This window comes from Elgaria multicarinata, chromosome 17 (assembly GCF_023053635.1).
Source record: "Elgaria multicarinata webbii isolate HBS135686 ecotype San Diego chromosome 17, rElgMul1.1.pri, whole genome shotgun sequence".
In the NCBI taxonomy this organism is placed as follows: domain Eukaryota; kingdom Metazoa; phylum Chordata; class Lepidosauria; order Squamata; family Anguidae; genus Elgaria; species Elgaria multicarinata.
In genome coordinates, this window is record NC_086187.1 from 6381088 (window position 1) to 6403174 (window position 22087).

General features: G+C 43.9%; 2 protein-coding genes across 2 annotated transcripts in view; one reads left to right on the forward strand and one right to left on the reverse strand.

Annotated features, from left to right (window-relative positions):
- The window catches only part of LOC134410259 (uncharacterized), a 365840-nt gene that overhangs the window by 204593 nt on the left and 139160 nt on the right, over window positions 1-22087 (forward strand). The gene's annotated exons all lie outside the window — the stretch shown is intronic.
- MSLN (mesothelin) overlaps window positions 1-22087 on the reverse strand; it is a 31625-nt gene that overhangs the window by 7618 nt on the left and 1920 nt on the right. The window contains exons 2-13 of the mRNA XM_063143430.1: window positions 21165-21374; window positions 18395-18565; window positions 15463-15606; window positions 15269-15318; window positions 13330-13450; window positions 12041-12126; window positions 8962-9091; window positions 7457-7647; window positions 5795-5885; window positions 5553-5664; window positions 3198-3382; window positions 511-657 (exon numbers count right to left, since the gene is read on the reverse strand). Coding sequence (XP_062999500.1) covers window positions 511-657; window positions 3198-3382; window positions 5553-5664; window positions 5795-5885; window positions 7457-7647; window positions 8962-9091; window positions 12041-12126; window positions 13330-13450; window positions 15269-15318; window positions 15463-15606; window positions 18395-18565; window positions 21165-21374 — 1638 coding nt within the window. The remainder of the gene's footprint in view (window positions 1-510; window positions 658-3197; window positions 3383-5552; window positions 5665-5794; window positions 5886-7456; window positions 7648-8961; window positions 9092-12040; window positions 12127-13329; window positions 13451-15268; window positions 15319-15462; window positions 15607-18394; window positions 18566-21164; window positions 21375-22087) is intronic.

Here is a 22087-nt window from a genome sequence, read left to right on the forward strand (position 1 = left end):
ATCTCGTCAGAAGCTGCATCAAAACCAGTCTCCCTGAAGTGGAAGCGTTCTGAGAAAAAGTTTTCTGTTCTTCTTGAAAAGACAATTGTCTCACTTAGTTTGCATAGTTTTTGCCTAGAGGAAAGTTCCTAGAAGTTGAACTCTCTTCAGGTGGGAAGAGATGTTTATTGCCTAAATCAAGCTTTGTAGATTATGTGGCAGACCTCTTTATTGTCTTCCAATAAGGTGGGAGGTTTTAGGAAACATGACAGTATCAAAAGCTAATAAAAGATCAAGCAGAATAAACAGGGTTACACTCCTCCTGTCCCTCTCTCAACAAAGGTCATCCATCAGGGCGACCAAGGCTGATTCCGTCCCGTAACCAGGTCAAAACCCAGATTGAAATGGGTCTAGATAATGGTTCCTACTTGAAAGCAACAGTAAAACCACTAAGAAACAGACCATACAATATCTATGTGGACTAGGACCATGTCCCCAGGGAAGAACTCAAGTGATCACGCTTGGAATTACCAGGTCGTCGTTAGGCTGCGCGTCCAACAAACTCTCCAGTGTTTCTGTCGAGCTGATATTCCACTTTTTAATGTCCTCAGGACTCATCATACCCATGAGGACCCCAAGGTTGCGAAGAACTGAATCCGGATATCCAGTGGGAAACATCTGTAGGAATCAAGAAATAAAATGGAGAGTTTGTGAACACAACTTAGAATTCTCCACCTTTTCTCAGAGCACGAATCTATGAGCAGAGAGCTCACCCTGCACTTTGGCAGGGCGGGGGGGGGGGGGAGAGAGAGAGAGAGAGAGAGAGAGAGAGAGAGAGAGAGAGAGAATGAATGCATGTACAAGCAATCCCAATTTATTGGTGTGCTTCCGGGTGAGGCTGTTATCATGCCAACGCCCTGCTTCATTTGTGGGATTTTATGGGAATGCTGCAACCTTCCTGTGTTTTTCCACTGCTTCTTTCATATTTTTCATACCACAGAAATAAGGAGAAAAATACGAAATAGCGGCACAACGGCCTCTGATTGGTAACGCTAAGAGACCTCTGTCTGGAAGCACCCCTAATCCTCTTGAAGCAGACCTTACAGAAGCAGACATTACAGGAGGTCATCACTTAGAACAGCCTTTCTCAACCTGGGGCGCTCCAGATGTGTTGGACTGCATCTCCCAGAATGCCCCAGCCAGCTGGCTGGGGCATTCTGGGAGTTGTAGTCCAACACATCTGGAGCACCTCAGGTTGAGAAAGGCTGACTTAGAAGGTCATCACTGAGATTCATTTTCTTTTGCATAATTTTGAATAATTACCATCAGTGCTATGGGTGAATATCTACAAAATCCCAAGCTGTATGGCATTTCTTCATATAGTATATACTTATAAAAGACATTTGTCATTGATAAAAATGGTTGAACTGTTAATCATGAGATAGTTTAGCATGCATATATAATTTTTTTTACAGCTTAATTTGCACACTAATAACAAAATAAAGCACTCCACTTCGAATTTAGGCTGTATATCATCTCTTAATCTCACCGTCTCACTATTTTTCAAAATAGTTGTGCTACTTGCCAAAATTTGCTTATCTATTATCTACATGTAATTATTCCAATTTTTCCAGTGCTTTACAATGATCAACTCTGCTGCTGTAAGTAAATTAGAAACCACTGCTGATGTATTTTTTTCACACCCTGTAATGGAAAAGCTCCGGCAACATTTTCAGATCAAAGGCTGTCATATCCAGTTATTCAATTTATGTCTCTTTTAACTTGTTTCCAGAATGCCTGGAATTTATATACATTCGACCACAACATATGTATATAAGCTGATTACTGAGGGACAGTTATTCTTACTAGAATAACCCATTCTAGTGCGAATAACCCATGCCCATTCGCACCCGTCCACCCAATTCACTCTTCTTCTCCATCCATCCTTCCCTGCTTGGGTTTCCCTTGGCCAACAGCCCTTGCCTGTGAGTTTAGCTTCAGAGTAGCTGAAGGTAAGCACCTGAGAAAGCCAACTCATTAATCGACATCCAGACTGACAGCGTCATCAGATGGGGCGGGGGGGGGGGGGGAATTGTGTTTCTCTATCATCGCTCTGGCCTCCTGCTGCTGTCCCACAATAGCGATGGTCTCTTTACACGGAGAAAGAAAGAGGAAGCAGCAACGACCACATGGCCCAGTCAGCGGGCGTTTTTATTGCGCTGCTTTCCCTGCACACAGCAGGAAACGGCAGCAAGTTTCGCTTTAAAAAATTAAGTCGGATTTATCAGGGTCTATTTTGTTGTGGAAAAAAGACCAGAAGGGATGGGAGACACACTGGAGGCAGATGGTGTTGTCAAAAGGATGTGTGAAAAACCATAAGGGGGCAGTAATGAGCATGTGATAAAACACTCTTCTGACGACACCCTGGGTGTGGGACACAGCAGAACAGCAATAGGAGGGAGCTGAGGTTGAACTCCCTGAATAAGTCTGAGCAGGACTGGTCCAATACATTTTGTTGCCTGAGATGAAGAACAAGATGGCACCCCTCCAATCCCATGTACAAAAAGCTGGCTGGCCTAGCTTACTTCAATACTAGGGATCTTGCCTGAGTACTGGAATTGGAGAACAATCCATCCTCCTCCACTGCACCTGAAAGCAGCAAGATAGCTTAGGGGTTACAGAGCAATTTTATGTAAAATAAAGAAAAAGAGAAGTCTATGGAATAATTGAGAACTTTGGAGAACTGAAATCCAAACTCTGTTGAAGGCTGACATATAATTGTTGCTGTTGGTTTTATCTTTGCTTTAGTCTGTGCTGTTTTTATTGTTTTGTTTTAATACTTGTGCAATATTTTTAATGACTTGTACACTGCCTGGAGAACTTTGATCATTGGGCACTTTCAAAGTACAGTAAATGAATGAATGAATGAATAAATAAATAAATAAATAAATAAAAATAAAGAATATGGAAACAAAGTAATATAAATGGAATCCAGTGGGATCTGGTTTAATGTAAATGGTTTATTTAAGTGTTTCAGGGTGCTAAATCCTATGCATGTTTAGACAGAAAAAAATTGTAGGACATTTTTCTGTCTAAACATGTATAGAATTTAGTGCCCTGATTCTAATTACAGACCTCTTTGACTATAATCCCTTCAAGGGCTGGGTTCGAGTGAACAATGCCTGAATTAAAGCCCCACAAAGTAAAACATCTCTTACCTCGTCCAGGTTTTTCTTTACCACTTCCAGCTGCTGCTGAGTGAAAGCATAATTCGAAACCACACCAAGGCTGTCCAGCAGGATTTCGCCCTTCAAGCACGTCTGTAACTCGCTAGGAGAATAATAAATCGGCATCAACTCATCCTTTAACATCTCCTCTGTTATGGTTTTATCGGGTGGGCATTCTGCGAAGACAAGATTTAAAAGTTACCTCAGCCAGCGAGCTTTCAAATCCCACAGGCCAGGATGAACCAAAGATCAGCCCTGCTGGATTAGACCAAAGGGCCATCAAGTTCTGCTACCTGTTTCCCACAGTGGTCAACCAGGAGTGTCATCAGACCAGGGGGTGGGGGGCGGGATCGTGTTTCCTTACCATCGCTTCTCCCCCCCCGCTTCTGTCCCACAATGCATCCGCTTTCTTTACACGGGGAAGAAAGAGTAAGTAAACAATGACCACGTGGCCCATTCAGTGGGTGTTTTTATCCTGCTGCTTCTTCTGCACACAGCTGGAGATGGCAGGACGTTTCACTATAGCTGAAAAAGTCCTTTTTTTTGGATGGGAAAACAAGCAGGAGGAGTGGGAGGCAGATTTCGTCATCAACGAGACCCGCGAAAAACCGTGAATGTCCAGTAAGGAGTGTACAATAAAACGCTTGTCTTTTGTATGTATGCAGCAATTGGACTTTTGTATGCACGCAGCACCTGGTGAAATTTCCTCTTCATCACAATAGTTAAAGCAGCAGGAGCCCTGCCCTCTTTTGCATCTGGTCACTCTAGCATAGCTCTTACAGCTTTAGCTTCCTAAGATGGCGCCGGTACGATAGGTGGTGCTTCAATGAGCTCCGATATCTTTGGTTTCTGGTTTTCCCTTCAGTCCTGCCCTATTTGGTTTTTAAGCTGGCTATCGTATTCAGTGCCTTGCAAAATTCTCTCTTTTTCCTTGCATTGTTTTGGAAACTTCATTTTGCCTGTTTACAACATCGTTTTGGATTTGTTACCGGCTACTTTGCTACTCTGCTAGCAACTCACCTATATCAAAAAATGGAAGCTAAGAATCATAACTTTTGGAAATACAGTACCTCGCTGTTTTGAATTTTCTTACAGCTTTAACAGTTGTGATGAAGAGGGGATTTCACCAGGTGCTGCATGCATACAAACGACACCTGCTGAAATTCCCTTTTCAATACAACTGTTAAAGATACAGGAGCCCTGTCCTCCTTTCCATATGGTCACCCTAAATAAATGAAATGATAGGAGACTAAAACCCCAAACCCCACATGACCCCCTGCAATCAGAAATGATGATGTCCAGGCATCTCTTCAGATGATGTGGGTGTGGAGTGGGGAGCGAGGGAGTCGTGTGGATGATAAAAAAATATTCCCAGAATACAGAAAACCAGGATGTCACTGAATGGGAAAAGGATAGGCTAAAAAGTTTTCCCCTTGAGATTTCATTTTCTGTGTGTAGGGACTTTTTGTTAATATGGGACAGTCTTTCACAAGCTCAGTTCGGACAACATGTAAGTCAATGGTGGTTTTAGAACACCACAGTGGAGTTTTCACTGTGAAACATGTGTTTGAGGAACATGTTGTCTGGTGGGAAAACTCCACCCCATGGTGGAGGGTGGTTTTTTTTTTGGAAAACACTCCACACACAATATCCACACTGTGCAGAGGACAGTTCCTGCACAACTGTTGTGTTGCGTGTTGTGTGGAGGGCTCCGTGGAGTTTTCCGTTGTGTTGCATTGACTTTTCCCACTGGTTACAGAGTTCCCTGACAAGAGCGGTGAAAGGAGCGAGTGTCGCTCTAGGAGAGCCACCGGGATTGGTTTTTTTTAAGCAATGGCTGATGGGATACCATTGGGAGGACCGGAGGAGGAGGGAGAGCAGAGGAACTGTCAATCAAATGTCACAATGGATTTTACCAACTCCACAGCACCCCACAGTCTTATGAACACAATGAGCATAAGAACATCAGAAGTGCCCTGATGCTGGATCAGACCGGGGGCCCATCTAGTCCAGCGCTCTGCTCACACAGTGGCCAACTAGCTGTCGACCAGGGACTAACAAAGCAGGACTTGGTGCAACAGCACCCTCCCACCCATATTCCCCAGCAACTTGTGGGGTTAGAACATGCGTGGGGAGTACCCCGTAAAAATACAACCGTTGTGTGGAGCTTTCGCACTGCGTTGACTAACGTGTTGTCTGAACTGACCCATTATGCTTCCCAAACACCCTCATTGCAGTGTGAAGTGGTACAGTCTGAGTACGGTTTTAACATGTGATGAGTGCTCATGTGGACCAGCTCTAACTACCACAGAACAGCACTGGGTTTAAAAGCAATGGTTTCCTCACCTGAGCTTCGTTTCCGCCTCGAAGGCTGGAGGCTTTCCACAACAGGTGCCAGCTGTTCTCTTGGCGGATGGGAACTGTGTACAAAGTGTTTCAGCCACGGGATTAAAACACTCTGCAAAAGGAAAAGAAATCCACGTGAGGAAGGTTGTACGGTTTGGCAGCACAGGATTCTGAACAGACCGAAATACCATCTGCTCCCCCCTCTGCCCGTTTGCTTTAAAAACAGAAACAAAAACACTCACCTTAGGAATATTTTGCAGAATGCTGTCACCGAATATAGGGAACAAACCTCTCAGTTCCTCCAGAGTAGATGAGGACCACTTTGAAGGAGGCCTGGGAGGAAATAAAGACCTCATATCAATAAAACAGCAAAAGGAACTTAGAAGTGGGTCGGTGGGTTGGTGGGTGGAGGGGAGTGAGTTTCATGAAGAGTTTAGAACAGGGGTGGGCAACCTGTGGCCCTCCAGATGTTTTGGCCCACAAGTGCACTCAGGCCTAGCCAGCATAGCCAACGTTGATGGATGATGAGAGTTGTAGGGCAAAATACCTGAAGGGTCACAAGTTGCCCAGGCCTCATTTAGGGGATGCCCCCATCAAAAATAAGAGTGCCTATGACATTTTCAGCGGAGCTTCTCCTTTTCCAGGCATTGAGCAGAGCTATGTGTCGTGGGCTGTAGCTGCTCAAGCATCCCCAAGGAGTCAAAACCAAGGAAAGTTCCTCGGCTAATCTTCAAAGCTCTATTGCAAACAATTAACACTTCTGTAACACAAACTAGGCACCTTTATGGGAAAATCCCCCCTAGGCAACGCTACGCAAACTAAACAAATGACCGTTCAAAGGAAAGAAAAGGCTTTTCAAATGTCCCAAGCTTCAAGGTGGAGGAGGGAGCGTAGACGCCTTCTCATGCAACCTCTCCAACTGTCTCTTTGGTGCTAATCTCGCTGAACGTTTTAACTTCTGACCATTCCTAGCATCCAGTAATGTTTGGGAATGTTCACCCCCGGAAGTTGACTCCCTGTCTCCTGAGAGCATAGGATCTGGCCTTGAGGAGACAGACTCTGGGAGGGGCGCATTCACAGCTGGAGGCTCTCCGGTGTGAACTTCCTCCCCCACTGGCCCAGCATCTTCTGAATCAAAATCTGTTTCTGATTGATTACCTGTGTCACCTGCTCCCAACACCAGAGCAGTAGGGGCATACGTGACACTATGATCGAACAATGATCCATCCCACACCACTGCTAAAACAAAATATCAATACCTATCTCTCTTTCTATAAATTCAAAAATATATATACAACTGCAAACACAAAACTGGAAACAACACGGGTTGTCATTTTGAACCGAGTGTTCAGGTACAAAACCAGTTCAGAGTTGCATAATTTGAGTTTCTCCCTGCAAAGCCTAAAAAAGGTTCTGTTTTTGCCGAAAAAGCCGAATGGAACCAAAGCGATGTGAGCGGGGCTGTGGATTTGCTCTGGGTTTCAGTCAGAACCAGCCAGAACTCCAAAGCAGCTATTCAACATGCTGAACCTATTTTGGGATTGTGTTCAGAACCTTGGAGAGATCATTGAGAGTTCTGACTGGTTCTGACTGAAACCCACAGCAGATCCCCACTGATTTCGGAGTCCCCAGTGACTGAGCTAGATGATTCACAGGTGGTCCTACCCTAAAGCAGAATGAAGCAGCCGCCTCAGGTGGCAAAGGCTGAAGGGTGGCAGTACCTTTTGAGGACAGAGTTGCGTGTGCTACAAGGCACCCTACCTTCCCCCGCAGGAAACCCAGAAACCCAGCTTTGAAATGCAGTGGACATCTCCAAATTGAAATGTATTAGTTCCAATGGTAATTCATATGGGTTCCCTTATTCTCTTTTCAGCAAACTCCCACAAACCAAAAGGTGACCCTACCCGACGGGGGTGTTGCCGCTGATGAGGACAGCTTGAATTGCTTGGATCTGATCAGGAGTGAAGGAGTGGCAATGATTTAACTGCTTCAGCAAGTTTTTGCCAGATGCTGCGATGTATTCTGCACCAAGATCACAACCCAAGTGGCCCAGAATTTCTGCATCTTCTTTGCTCACCTGGACGCCATGGATATTCTAAAGAAAATACCCACCCCCCAAATACGTTAAATTAAATGGAAAAATATGGAGATCGATGAGAATAACCTTTGACAGATCAATGAGAATAACAGAGATATACTCAGTATTTCTCTCTTTGCAAAGGCCATCCACCAAGCTGACTAAAGCCATTTCAGGCCCCAAACTAGACTGAAAGCTAGATGAAATGGGTCAGGAAACTCAGTGCCATCCAAGAATACCTGGAACTGAATGGCCACTACTCCTCTCAGAAAAGAGAGATTTTAAGATGTGTTGATTTGTTGTACTTAGGGTGACCATATTTGGGAAGCCAAAAAAGAGGACACCTAGTGTGTGTGTGGGGAAGCAGCTTTCTGAGTCCTGCAGAAAGTACGTTATTCTCCCGCCACCTTAAAGAACCCGATTGGAGTGGAGGAGGGGAAAGGATTTCATTCTGCACCACCACCACCACCCACTCCAATTGGGGCCTTTTCTATAATGTCCACGAATGACCCACTTTCCCCTTTAAGACCTCAATTGGAGCTCGGGGTGGGGGAATGATGTGCCTCAAGAAAGCATGTCATTCCCTCCTGCCATGCTAATGGCAGCCTTAAAGAGGAAGGTGTGTCATTCCAGGACATTATTGAAAATTATAGAAAATCCCCCCTGACACCATGGAAAGAACAAAAACCAGGACAAATCCAGGGAAATCCTGACAGTTGGTAACCCTAGTTGTACTAATGTTGTTCCCTGCCTTGATCCAAAGGGAGAGGCGGGTGAGAAATAAATATATTTATTATTATTATTATTATTGTTTTCATTAGGGTCCTTAGAGAACACACTAAGCCATGGTTAGGCCACTAACCCTTTTGCAACAAATGGTCCATGAGCGTGTTTAAACCATGGTTATGTAGCCACCAAGATTAGGCATGGTTCACACAGCATGCTAAGTCATGGTTCACATGACACACTAAGCCATAATGTTTACCTCAAAATGCTTAAGCACCATGTCTTAGTGTGTCTTCTGAACAGAGTCAGTGTGTTCAAAAACAGGTAAAAGTTTTTTAAAAATGTAAATGGTTCTTAGCATGGAAGTAGATATGGAATTTGGTGAAATTCCATGGAACAGAAGGGTCAAATATTGCAACAATGCAGATACTGTGAGGAATACATACAACGAAAACATATTTCTGAGCTCCTTAATATTGATCTTAAACACTAATTTGGTGAATTTCAGCAGTAGCTGAATCCCCGTTTTTCTGTACAGGCGCACCTCTCTGTAGAAATACTATTGTTCTTATCGTCACCTGGGATGCCAGGATCCATCTTACTTACCAGACAAGCTAAAGCCTCTGACAGCAGCTGCGTTCTTTGTGGGGACCCGTTCTCTAATATATCAATGTTGGCTTCCCCAACACGAGTGATATACTCTTCGCAGTTTCCAGTTGCTGCATAATCTGCTGGACTAAAAACATGAAAGAATTTATTTATTTATTTATTACATTTCTACACCGCCCAATAGCCGGAGCTCTCTGGGCGGTTCACAAAAATTTATGCACCTGGAATGATTCTCCAACCTCTCTGTGTTCCCCGTTGTGATGTTTTACAGCTGTTTCCCCCTAGGACTTCATTTGTACAATGGAAGATGTCAGGACTCTAGCCACGTGGAACTCACAAACTCCACCCTTACTTATTCATGAGAGAAAAACACTCTAGACATGCTCAGGAGCCATCTCTTCCTTATTGTCATTTTGTAAGTTCAGGAGGCAATACCTTCCATACAAATTTGAAACTACCACACGAGACAAAGAACTGACAAAAATGTGACCAGATTAACAGTTTGGATACCTCAAAACAGAACCTGAGAATTCTCAGGTGTAGCTCAGAACTCTCTTGAGGAGGGTGCAGGTGTCGGGGAAATTCCAAGCTCTCCCTCCTCCCTATGCTGCTACAGCTGCTGCACAGGGAAGGGATGGATAACATACTATCTCTGGTTGGGGCACTAGAACTGAGAAAACCTGCCGTCTCTCCAACCATCCAGCATACCCGACAACAACTTATTTTGCTTGGGTGTTACTGGTCATGCTGGGAACTATTCCTATGCTGCCACTTTTCCATGGCACTAAAACAGGGCTGGCCTAAGGCCTCCTGCCACCACAGGGTTACCTCCCCCACCAAAGGTCACCTCAGAGTGAGACATTTGGCTGGGCAGGTTCTGTGGAGAGCTTCACTGGGTGCTCGCTTGCTGTCGCTGTTGTGGCTCCACATAGTGGCTGGCCACCTACGTTTTACGCGGAGTGAGGCGTAGGCCAGGTGACTGTGCCAGCGCCTGCTGCTTTTCTGTGGCGGCATTTGCCACAGCCTGAGAGTGGCCTGCTGGGCCCTCCGGAGTGTCTCTCCACCCTATGCCTCATTTTGGCTCAGTTCAGACAACACGTTTCTCAAAGGTAGTTTTAGAACTCCACCATGGAGGTTTTGCACTACTGTTGAGAAATGCGTTGTCTGGTGGGAAAACTCCACCCCGTGGTGGAGGGTTTTTGTGTGTGTGTGTGTGTGTGTGGAAATACTCCATGTAGAATATCCACAGTGTGCAGAGAAGAGTTCCTGCACAACTGTTGTGTTGCGTGTTGTGTGGAGGGCTCCGTGGAGTTTTCCATTGCGTTGAGTTGACTTTTTCCCACTGGCTACAGAGTTCTCTGGCAAGAGTGAGTGTCGCTCTAGGAGAGCGCTGGGATTGGGTTTCTGTAGCAATGCCTGATGGGATACTGTCGGGAGGATCAGGGGAGGAGAGAGGACAGAGGAACTGTCACTCAAATGCCACGTTGACTTTTTACTCAACTCCACGGTAGCCCACAGTCAAACAACGGTGGAGTTCGAGCATGTTGTGAGGGGAGTACCTCCTAAAAACTCAACCGTTGAGTGGAGTTTTCACACTGTGTAGAGAAAGGTGTTGTCTGAACTGAGCTTTTGAGAAGCACAGAGTAGCAACAGCACCAGAACACCTTCGAGAGCCACCGCTTGAGGCGGGGGGATCACTCTGCCTCACAGGAGGGCTGGCCCTGCATTGAAAGCAGCACTGCACTAAGCATGCTTGTATTTTTGTACCTCATACAGAAAGCCCTGAAGGTAATAGAGGTCCTTGATTCTCATACCTATACAAGAATCCTCATATATTCAGCCAACCCTGGCTGAAAAGCAGCACAAGGACAGGTGAAAACACACACTATTTTTTCCATTAAATTATTATAATCCTTGCATTGCTTATAATTTTGTAATTATTTGCTTTATTATATTTCTTTATTATTTTGTGCAGATTTTATTTTGTTAGATGACTTGAGCCTGCCAAGTAGAAAATAAAAATGTAAAGAAAACTGATGACAAAAAGTACTAAACAAAATAATAATAATAATAATAATAATAATAATAATAATAATAATAATTTATTTATATAGCACCATCAGTGTACATGGTGCTGTACAGAGTAAAACAGTAAATAGCAAGACCCTGCCGCATAGGCTTACAATCTAATAAAATCATAGTAAAACAATAAGGAGGGGAAGAGAATGCAAACAGGTACAGGGTAGGGTAAGCAGGCACAGGGTAGGGTAAAACTTACAGTAGAAAGTAACAGTAGAAGTCTGCACAACATCAAGTTTTAAAAGCTTTAGGAAAAAGAAAAGTTTTTAGCTGAGCTTTAAAAGCTGCGGTTGAACTTGTAGTTCTCAAATGTTCTGGGAGAGCGTTCCAGGCATAAGGGGCAGCAGAAGAAAATGGACGAAGCCGAGCAAGGGAAGTAGAGGCCCTTGGGCAGGCGAGAAACATGGCATCAGAGGAGCGAAGAGCACGAGCGGGGCAATAGTGTGAGATGAGAGAGGAGAGATAGGAAGGAGCTAGACCGTGAAAAGCTTTGAAGGTTAACAGGAGAAGTTTATATTGGATTCTGAAGTGAATTGGAAGCCAATGAAGAGATTTCATTATAATAAATAATAATAATAATAATAATAATAATAATAATAATAATAATAATAATAATAATACAGTTTCTCACTCCTAAACCTTGACTAAACCTGTGTCAAATCAGTCCTTGATCTTTCTGGTAAAGACAGTCCACAAAACCATTTGCTTTGTTTTCTTCCACGTTACAGATAATCCTCCTTTGGGTCATGGACATAAGAACACGAGAAGAGCTAAGGCCTTATCTACTAGTACAGCATTCTGGTTCTACAATGGCCAGCCAAGCCCACAAGCATGTCATGAGTGCAACAGTGCTTGTGTTCCCAGCAACTGCTATGGACAGGCATGCACGGAAATCCTGATTAGCAGTAGGCATTGATAGCCTTATTCCCCATGATCAAAGCCAGATTTTTCTCTCTCAAGAATATGCAAATAGAAGGGAAAATACTCAAATACTTACCTTATAAAAAGAAGCACGTCTTTAGGATAGTTGTTGAAATCCTTGGGCATTCCACTGAGCATGATTCTTTTGGCTAGGCAGCTTAGCTGTGAATCAAAACATATTTTTTACATAAGGAGAAAGATGGGGGATTAGAACATCCACCTCAAAGACTAGGGATTGGAAAGTGTGATGCATCATTTGAAGGCATATGATGCAGCCACCTTGATGAAGCTAAGTAGGTCTAGGTCTGGTCAGCGCTTGGAAAGGAGACCATTTAGGAATTCCAGGTAGCTAAATTGAATTCCACGATGGAAGAAAGGTGGGATTTAAATGCATTTGTTAATTTAAAAACAAAACAAAATACCAGTGTGTGGTGGTTTTCCAGTTTGGAAGACCATCACTTTGCTAATCTAAGGCACAAAAATATTGCTTTTGATGAGTCCTATGACTCATGTAATGATGAAGAGGGAATTTCACCAGGTGCTGCATGCACGCATACAAATGACACCTGCTGAAATTCCCTTTTCAGTGCTACTGTTAAAGATATACCTATGTTATACCTATGACTCAAAGTAGGAAAGAATAGGTTCCATGAATTATTTTGCAGAGAGAAGCAATTCTGGGGTTATTCGGAAAGAAAAGAAGCCTAGCATAACAATTGCATAGCACAAACAAATTTCTTTATGTTCATTTTCCAGTCCTCCATCTGCATCATTTATAAATTCTACAATGCAACTATTGTCAGGAGCTTATGCCCAGTTCTTAATCTCTCAAGTCTCAGAATTTATTTATTTATTACATTTCTATACTGCCCAATAGCCGGAGCTCTCTCATTAAGAAAAATGAAATGGCCTTCATCTGGTGTGAAAAGCACACTGAGGTATGCACCAGGTGAACTGCTTTGAGAAGTAACTCTGCTTAGACAGAAGCAGACATCCTAACTTATTCTCAGACTGATTTACCACTGAGAACAGAGTAAGCTTCCAGGTGAGGTTTTGATTGTTCAATCACCCTGCCTCATTCACAGAATTTTAGAGGTGATCCAGATAACATCACCTTCCATTTGTTACCTTTCTGTTTCCCCACTGCTTCTTCCATCTTTTTGCTTGCCACTGAAAATCTCCGAAGCAGGGGAAGACGGAGCGGTCGCACCATGTCTTCTGACTGGCAGTGCTAGGAGCTCCCTGCCTGGACCACAGTCCCAAAGCTAAACCCTGGGGTGGGAGGTCTGGCAATCAGAGCCTGGAAAGTTTTGAAATGTTGGTTCCTTAACCCTGAAGAAGCCCAGGATGAGCATGCCAGCTGACCTGATCTTCTCTCAGTGGGACGTCCTTCTCCTTCAGAGCCTTGGTGAGCTGATGGAATCTCTCATCATCCAAATTAGCAGCGACTGCGCAGGTAAAGCCGTGCAAGATGGAGGGGGACAGGCTGAAAAGTCAAAGAGGAGCATGAAAGTTGATGAGCACTTGGCACGACCTGAGCTTCGGAAGTGGCCTTCAAAGGGTGAGGGGCAATCTGGCTATGATGCAGGAGGCATGTGAAACTCCCCTCCCCCGCCGCCCCAAAGCTGCTTTCCTGTCCACAGGTGGATCTGGTGTCTTTTCCCCATTGGATGGGCAAGCAGCTAGAAGAAGGGCTCTTTTGACCAGTAAAATGTTCCATGGACAGAGGGTTAAAGCAGCACCTCTTCTTCATCACTGCCAATCTGAATTTGGAGTCCTCCTGTGGCTATGTTAAGTTAAATCAAACCAAAACCAAAACATGTCTTCTGTGTCATATCTGGTATAGCCCTAAGAATGATTAGGTAGGGTGACCATATGGAAAGGAGGACAGGGCTCCTTTATCTTTAACAGCTGTATCCAAAGGGGGATTTCAGCAGGTGTCATTTGAAGGCATGCAGCACCTGGTGAGATTCCCTCGTCATCATTGCAGTTGAAGCTGCAGGAGCCCTGCCCCCTTTTGTATCTGGTCTCTCTAGTATAGCTCTTGTAGCTTTAACTGTTGTGATGAGGAAGGAATTTCACCAGGTGCTGCATGCATAGAAAAGATACCTGCTGAAATCCCCTTTTCTATACAACAGTAAAAAAAGCGGGAGCCCTGTCCTCCTTTCTCTATGGTTACCCTAGATTAGGCCAAAGAACAGAGTAGCTAAATTTCAAACCTGGGTGTTTTCTCAATGCTGGGAATCACTGGGATAAATAGGTTTTGTGCTATGCCTTTACTCTGACAGATGACCACAGGGGAGGGGCTGGGGAGCCGTTTGTAAAGAGGATATTTTACTCCTTTCAGTCAGTGGGGTTGCAATAAATTTTAAAGTGCAAATGTTCATCCTGACAATCCCCAAAGCCATGCCCCACAAGGAGAATCCAAAAATCCAGGCATCTGTGTTGATCTATATTAGGGTGACCCTATGAAAAGGGGGACCGGGCTCCTGTATTTTTAACAGTTGTATTGAAAGGGGAATTTCAACAGGTGTCCTTTGTATGCATGCCGCACCTGGAGAAATTCCCTCTTCATCACAACAGATTAGATTGTAAGCCTATGCGGCAGAGTCTTGCTATTTACTGTTTTACTCTGTACAGCACCATGTACATTGATGGTGCTATATAAATAAATTAATAATAATAATAATAATAATAATAATAATAATAATAATAATAACAACAACAGTTAAAGCTGCAGGCATATAGCTAGAGTGACCAGATACAAAAGAGGGCAGGGCTCCTGCAGCTTTAACTGTTGTGATGAAGAGGGAATTTCACCAGGTGCTGCATGCATACAAATAGCACCTGCTGAAATTCCCTTTTCTATGCAACTGTTAAAGATACAGGAGCCCTGTCCCCTTTTCATATGGTCACCCTAATCGATGTCAATAAACTAGTTCTCCTGGTTCCCATCTCCACCAGGAGCAAGTCTTTTGTAAAGCTAATGGATCTTAAATGCCTGTTCATTTCCCATCAGTTACTGTGCGACTTGAGGCTAAAACCCAGAGGCATTTCTAAGGAATGCGGCAGATGAGGTCCATGTCCCTGCCAAACAAAACCTGCCCCTGATCCCTGGCTCTCCTATGCCCACTCCTTTCAGTCTTTTTAGTTATGGAGCTTGGAAAACGCAGCTTTCTTTGTGAAAATTAAAAGTTTAGAAATGGCGAGAATGCTGCTCTCTAAACCCATTTCAAACAGTACGGCATCCCCCTGACCCCCGGAAATTCATCCAGCAAAAAGGTGAATGTAAATCAGCCAATACCTGTTGAGATCGGGGACTCTCTGGATTACAACATCAAAAAACATGGCAGCCTATGTGAACAAATTGAGAAGAACTCATCAGCTGTTTCCTATTCATTCTTGGAGTAACAACAAGAACCCATAAGACATTAAATGCCCCCCCTAGAGTCCAGGAGAAGGAGAAAGAAATAATGGTGAGGAAGCTGTGTATCTCACCTGTTCCGAGGTCCATGGTTTGCCATTGAGGTCTTGAATGTCGAACGTGTCATTAAAGTTCAACAATGATTTTGGTATATAGGGGACCAGGCTATTAGGGATGTGTTTCACCAAGTCATTGGTTCCATCTACAGCAGCAACTAGCTAGAAAACAGAATTATGATTCAGGGAATAGCCTGAAAACAAAATGGACCTACCATCTAGCCAGTAATGTCTACTCCTTACTAGTAGCATGTTTCCAACAGACTTCTTTCCCAAATTCTTTTAATTGGAGACACTGAGGCTTGAACCTGGGACCTTTTACATGCAAATGATTCCACAAACAACACTGTTTACAGCATTAATACCTGTGATTTTTGCACTCCCGATGTTAAACCCACATATCCATTGCTACAAGCAACAGGGTTGTGTCCTGGATAGGCAGCAAATTTGTGACTGTTTTTGCTGGATCAGCCTAAGGACTTCTCTACACCAGGCTTTTATCCCACACCTTTACTGGGGCTTCTGCTTCTGGATTCTTTGCAGGAGTAGATCAGCTCCTTTACATGTACTTTCCCCCCAAGGATTTCCTTTCTCTCCATGTTCTACATGTTTTGTTATACAGCCACTAGATGGCGCTATGGCACAGCTGTGGTATAGCAGAATTGTGGAAATTCATCGGCCACCGAAGTGTGTCAAAATGAAATACTGAATTTTCTCCATTAAGAAAAAGCTGCGTCAATGGTCAGAAAGCACCGGAGAGACCCTGGAGTTTGATGGCATCATGTAAAGGATCCACAAAACACTGTGAGTGGCCAACCACGAGTACACAATAAAATACTCATGTAGAGAAGTCCTAAAACAAAATGGAAACATGGGAAACTGCCTGGCCTGAGTCTTTCCTAGGTCTGCCCAGAGATGCTGGGGATTGAACCCGGGACCACTGCAAGCAAAGCAGATGCTCTCTAAACCCCACAGGGGCAGTATAATTGCACAAGGGGATGTGCAATGCAACCTGTTCCAAATATGATACACAACAATAATTTTTATCAGCATTATACTGCTTAGATGTCTGTACCTTTTCATGGGGAACATGAGACACAACTAAGCCAATGGCACACACGATGTGCAACAATGATTTGGCAATGGTTAAAATTGTTATTGTCGAGAACGTCATAGGTCTACTTTTGTCAGAAAGGATCCCAAAGATAAAGCACCCAGATTAAATGATCCAGCCAGATAGGAACAACCTAGTGTTACCCTAACCCTGCCCCTCCTGCCCCCTGATCACTTCAAGTTGTGCTTTTTCCCCTCGGTTACTCAACCACTCAACCCCTTCCTGGTTGGGCGGTTGTACAGACTGGAGGAGAACTGCCCCACTCTCGTCTTTCATTAACAAGACTCCCATTCAACGCAGATGCCCCCCAAGAAAGGAAGGCGGCAATACACAGGGACAGGAGAGCAGTTTTATTTCACATGGAGTAAAAAAAAAAAACGGACTTCCTCTGCTCTAAAAAATCATGGAAAATGGAGCAGAAGAGGCAAGATGACTGCAGGACAGGGTCAACATTGTATGAGTGTCACGGGGCAAAACGATAAACAAGGCAGGACGACAATGCGATAAAACGCCGGTGTGATGGAGCTCTGTAAAATCTGATTCCCAGAGTGGACCAAAAAAGGGGCACAGAGCTTTAGTGAGGCAGAGAGATGTGGAGGCTAGAGTGTCAGAATGGGACCAGGGAGAACCAGCTTCAAATCTGCACTCAGTCATGAAGCTAGCTGGGCGGCTTTGAGCCAGTCATTGTGAGGTAAGCCAGGTGAGCCAGTCCACCTGGCCTACCTCACAGGGTTGACATGAGGATAAAATGGGTGGGGCAAGAGAAGTGTGAATGCTGCTGTTTTGAGTTCCTTGGTGGAAGCGTGGGATAAAAATATAATAAATAAAGGAGTACAAGGAAGCTGGCAATTTTTTTTCATTTTTGTACTGGTTATGACCATGCACCAGGTTGTCTTTGGCATCACTTTCTAGCTGTGGGAACTGTTCCAACAGGTTTGAGAGGAGGTACTAGTGATCTTTCCTGGGAGGCCTGCTGAATGACAGCACCTGATGTTTACTGAACCAAAAGTATACACAGAGTCCTTGCTCCTTGGCACTTCTCTTGGCTTGGACTACCTACAGCATAGCTTAAACTAACTTTAACCTTTGGAAAACAATACTTGATGAAGGTACGTGATGAAGAGTGGGAGAAGGCAAAGAGACTGAGCTGTGAATCTGGACATCCTTAGTTGACATCTCGTATCTGCCATGAATTAACTTAGGGTGGCCTTTGAAGAGAAGAAGTCTACAGTTTACAAAGATGGGTTAACTCCCTGTGTCCTGCTGGGGCTCTGCTTGCCAAACTTCTGCCTGTTGCCTGACCCTAGTGTGCATGCGGAGATAACCTCCAGATGGTCCACAGGCGCACGGCAAAAGCTTGCATCTCCCCACTCAATGAGCTGCGATTTGCGCAAATTCGCAGCTGGGAAAAGTTACAGAAATCATGATTTGCACAAAATCATGGCCATAAATAGGACAGCTTGCATAAAACCACAGACGTAAAGGGCCATTTATACCTGCAATTTTGCGCAAATTCCGCTATTTACAACCGTAATTTTGTACAAATAATGATTTACGTAAATGTGTCCAGAGATTTGCACAAATAAAAAAAGCAGGGAACACGGTTAGTCGAACCAGTTCAGGGATCCATGAGCTGGCATCTGGGGGGGTGAGCTGACAAAACCTCACCGAGCTCCAACCCCTATGAGGATAATAATGCTGACCTACCTTACAGGGTTGTTGTAAAGGATTGCACTACTACAACTTACGTCAAGAGCTCTGAACACTCAAAAGCACTCTTTATATGTTAACTTTTGTTATTACTCATGAGTTTGAGATGATAAAAGAAGACTTCACCTTTTCCACAAATGCAGTTTTTAGAGTGGGTGATACAACTTCTAGTCGCTCAGCAAAACTTGGGACTTTAACAGCATCCAAGACTGCTTTGGCAGGCATAGCCTGCAGGCTGCTGCTCTTCAACCCAATCACCAAACTCCCAAGCGCTGTGAGGCTCTGGCCGTCCAGAATCTGCCAACAGAAAATTCTCAGATTGGTTGGGCACTCAATAACTACGTAAAATGTTGAACTAGTAACTTGAAGCCAGGAGACACAACCACTCTCTGCTGGGCCACACTGAACCAGGCTCCTATTGGAATTCTAACTGAATCTATGATAGGGTGACCATATGAAAAGGAGGACAGGGCTCCTGTATCTTTAACAGTTGCATAGAGAAGGGAATTTCATCAGGTTACATTTGTATATATGGGGAACCTGGGGAAATGTCCTCTTCATCACAACAGTTGAAGCTGCAGGTGCCCTGCCCTCTTTTAAATCTGGTCATATATAGCTGCAGTATAGCTCCTGCAGCTTTAACTGTTGTGATGAAGAGGAAATTTCACCAGGTGCTGCATGGATACAAATGACCCCTGCTGAAATTCCTTTTTCTATGCAACTGTTAAAGATACAGGAGCCCTGTCCTCCTTTTCCTATGGTCACCCTAGGATTGCGCCTTTATCCTCATTTTCCCCAGTCTGTGAGGTCATTCTCTCCTGCTACCTCACTAATCTGCCAGGCATAGAGGCAAATTAGTAAAGTGAAGAACTTCCCCACGAAAAAATTCTGGGGCCGGGGAGGGTGGCTGTCACTTAAGTTCACAGATTTTCCCCCCCAATGAATGCATCAATCTAGTTTTCAAATGGCATTTCAAAGTTTGTAGTTTCTGAGGGAGTGCACATATTTTGGTGAGAAAGATAGATTTTGAAACTCAAGTAGACAAAACTTTTGCTGTCAAAACCCCAAACTTTATTGAGCCTCATTTATTATTATATCATATTTTGACATCCATCCTCATTTCTGATTAGGTCTTTGTTTCAAAGATGTGCAACAAAGCTGAAATGAATGAGGGCAGGGATTCCCATGCAGTTTCTCAAATTTTGAGGTTGCACATGGAAACCTACTTTCCCAAAGCCCACAGTTTGATTACTGAAGATTTATCAGAATTTGAAATTATATACATTTTATTTCACTACTAACATGGAAATGTTGGCACATGTTTCATTGTGATAGGAACATATGCTAACTGCTTACTTACACAGACCTCTTAATCAACCAGATACTTGAACATTTTCATAATTCCTGGGGCCAACAAGAAACAGCTACCTATGTCCACCTCCTGGGAAGATCTTGGGTGACCATTTGGAAAGGAGGACAGGGCTCCTGTATCTTTAACAGTTGTATTGAAAAGGGAATTTCAGCAGGTGTCATTTGTAAGCATGCAGCACCTGGTGAAATTCCTTCTTCACAACAGTTAAAGCTGCAGGAGCTATACTAGAGTGACCAGATACAAAAGAGTGCAAGGCTCCTGCAGCTTTAACTGTTGTGATGAAGAGGGAAAATTCACCAGGATCCCCATATATACAAATGACACCTGCTGAAATTCCCTTTTCAATGCTACTGTTAAAGATACAGGAGTTCTGTCCTCCTTTCCATATGGTCATCTTAGGCATGTTGGCAAAAAGTACAACTTCTGACAGAGGTTCCCTGCGTCACATTTTACCTGGGACTTGTCTATACAACATCTTTACACCACCTTAACTGTACATTTTCGCTTTCTTGGACACACAACACAGCCGTCCATTTGCTGCAGTGCCGGTTTTTAAGCCCGAAAATGTGCATATTCAGAGATGCGATTTACCACAACTTTTGCTATATCTTCAAGTTTAAACCACATAATAGTAATGTGTCGTTGGGGGAGTAAAATCGGATTTTGAAGAATGGATGGAGCTTTCAGGGCAGGACAAAGTGATTGGGTTGCCGATTACCTGCCTTCCCCAAAACCATGGGCGGAACTTTGATGTCACAATTTTCTCTTCCTTACTTCTTTAATATAAATGAATGTAGTAATCCAAGTAATGAAACCACCAATCCAATTTCCGTATGTGAACATGGAGGTAGACCAGTCCGCCAGCTGCATGGCTTCCCATACCCCCCTTTTCTCGAAGAGAGATTCAATGTAAATAAAAGATCATGGAGGTAGACCAGTCTGCCAGCCCGCGATTGTACGGAGGTGTGCATTAACTGTATTTATTTTAAAAAATACAAAAATTCTGCTGCTGTAAATGCTGCAGTGTGACGGCTGAGATTTGGCAATCGTGGGTGTACCTTCCCCAACATCATGGGTGGAACTTTGACGTCACAATTTTATTGTACTTTCCTTATTTCTTTAATATAAATAAATCTGGGTATCTGAGGGTTAAATTATATGTTTGGGGATCTGTCTGTGTATTTCTTTGTACTCTTATAGGTGCGGAGGTGCGCATTAAGAATGATATTTTTTTAAAAAAAGGTTCCCACCCACCAGGATCAGCTTCGCTCTGCAAGGGCTCGAATGACTGCATATTCGCCACATTAAATTCAAGGGATAACTTGTAGTGGCTTCTGCAATGTGACACTCTTTGAGCAGATGCGAATCAGCGAAAAATCGGGTTAAAAATAATGAGGAGCAATCCCGTGGTTGTACAGATGAGTGCCTGGTATAAATCTCCCAGGTGAGAATTTCTCTCATTCCATGTGGGATTCCCTGCTCAATCGTACATGTTCATATGCAAGAGGGCAGTGATCTTTTTACCTGGTATCCAGAATGGAATAGTTTGCTGAGAATGGCCTCAGCCTGATCAGCATTCCAGCTGCGAACTTTGCTCAAGGAAGGCAGAGAAGAACCAAGATCACTGTTGCCGATGCAGTTCTCAATCTGGAGCACTGAGAGCGCAACAGCCTTCTGGGAGTTCAGGATTCCCGGGGAGAGTTCTTCACAATTAGTAACTGGCAAGCCGGCCACCTAGTAGAGAAAAAGAATGAGCGACATTCCAGGCTCAAGGTGAACCAGATATATTGAAAGAATTCGTGAACCCCCCTCCCTTTCTTCCTCTTCCTTGGCTGACGTTCCTATGAATAAATTGGGAACTTCTTTGGTCATACATCTAACTTTTCTCGCAATCTATTGCCCTATCCAGACTATCTTTTCCTTGCATTCTGTTATTGTAACATCTCAGAAAAACTTACCAAGTGCCATGCTGGATCAGACCAAAGGCCTATCAAGTCCAACGTTCTGTTTGCACAGTGGTCAATCTCACGCCTATCGGAAGCCCACAGAAGCAAGACAGGAGTGCTACAGCACCCTCTCACGTGCCCAAGAGCAGCCTATGTCGTCTAAAAACCATCACCCACGTCTCATGCACGGCCCACTCTAAATATTGCCGTGTGGCACGGAATCACAAAAGGAGTACGGTGGGTACCAGTACAATATTGACAGCTGGGGTAGAACTAAAAGAGCAATTTCGCTTTAAAAGAGCAGCACAGCAATGCCTCAGAAACACAAGGAGTTCCGGTGTGGACAAGGCTATTTGTAAAGTACCACACAGAGTCACTAATAGCCCCGAATTGCTGCTGTTATGTTTTTAAGAAGCCAATGAGAGAACTTGAGAAGGATGCTCTTGCCAAGACCCTTTAAAATAGCTATGAACTGTATCACAAGGGTAGCCACCCAATCCA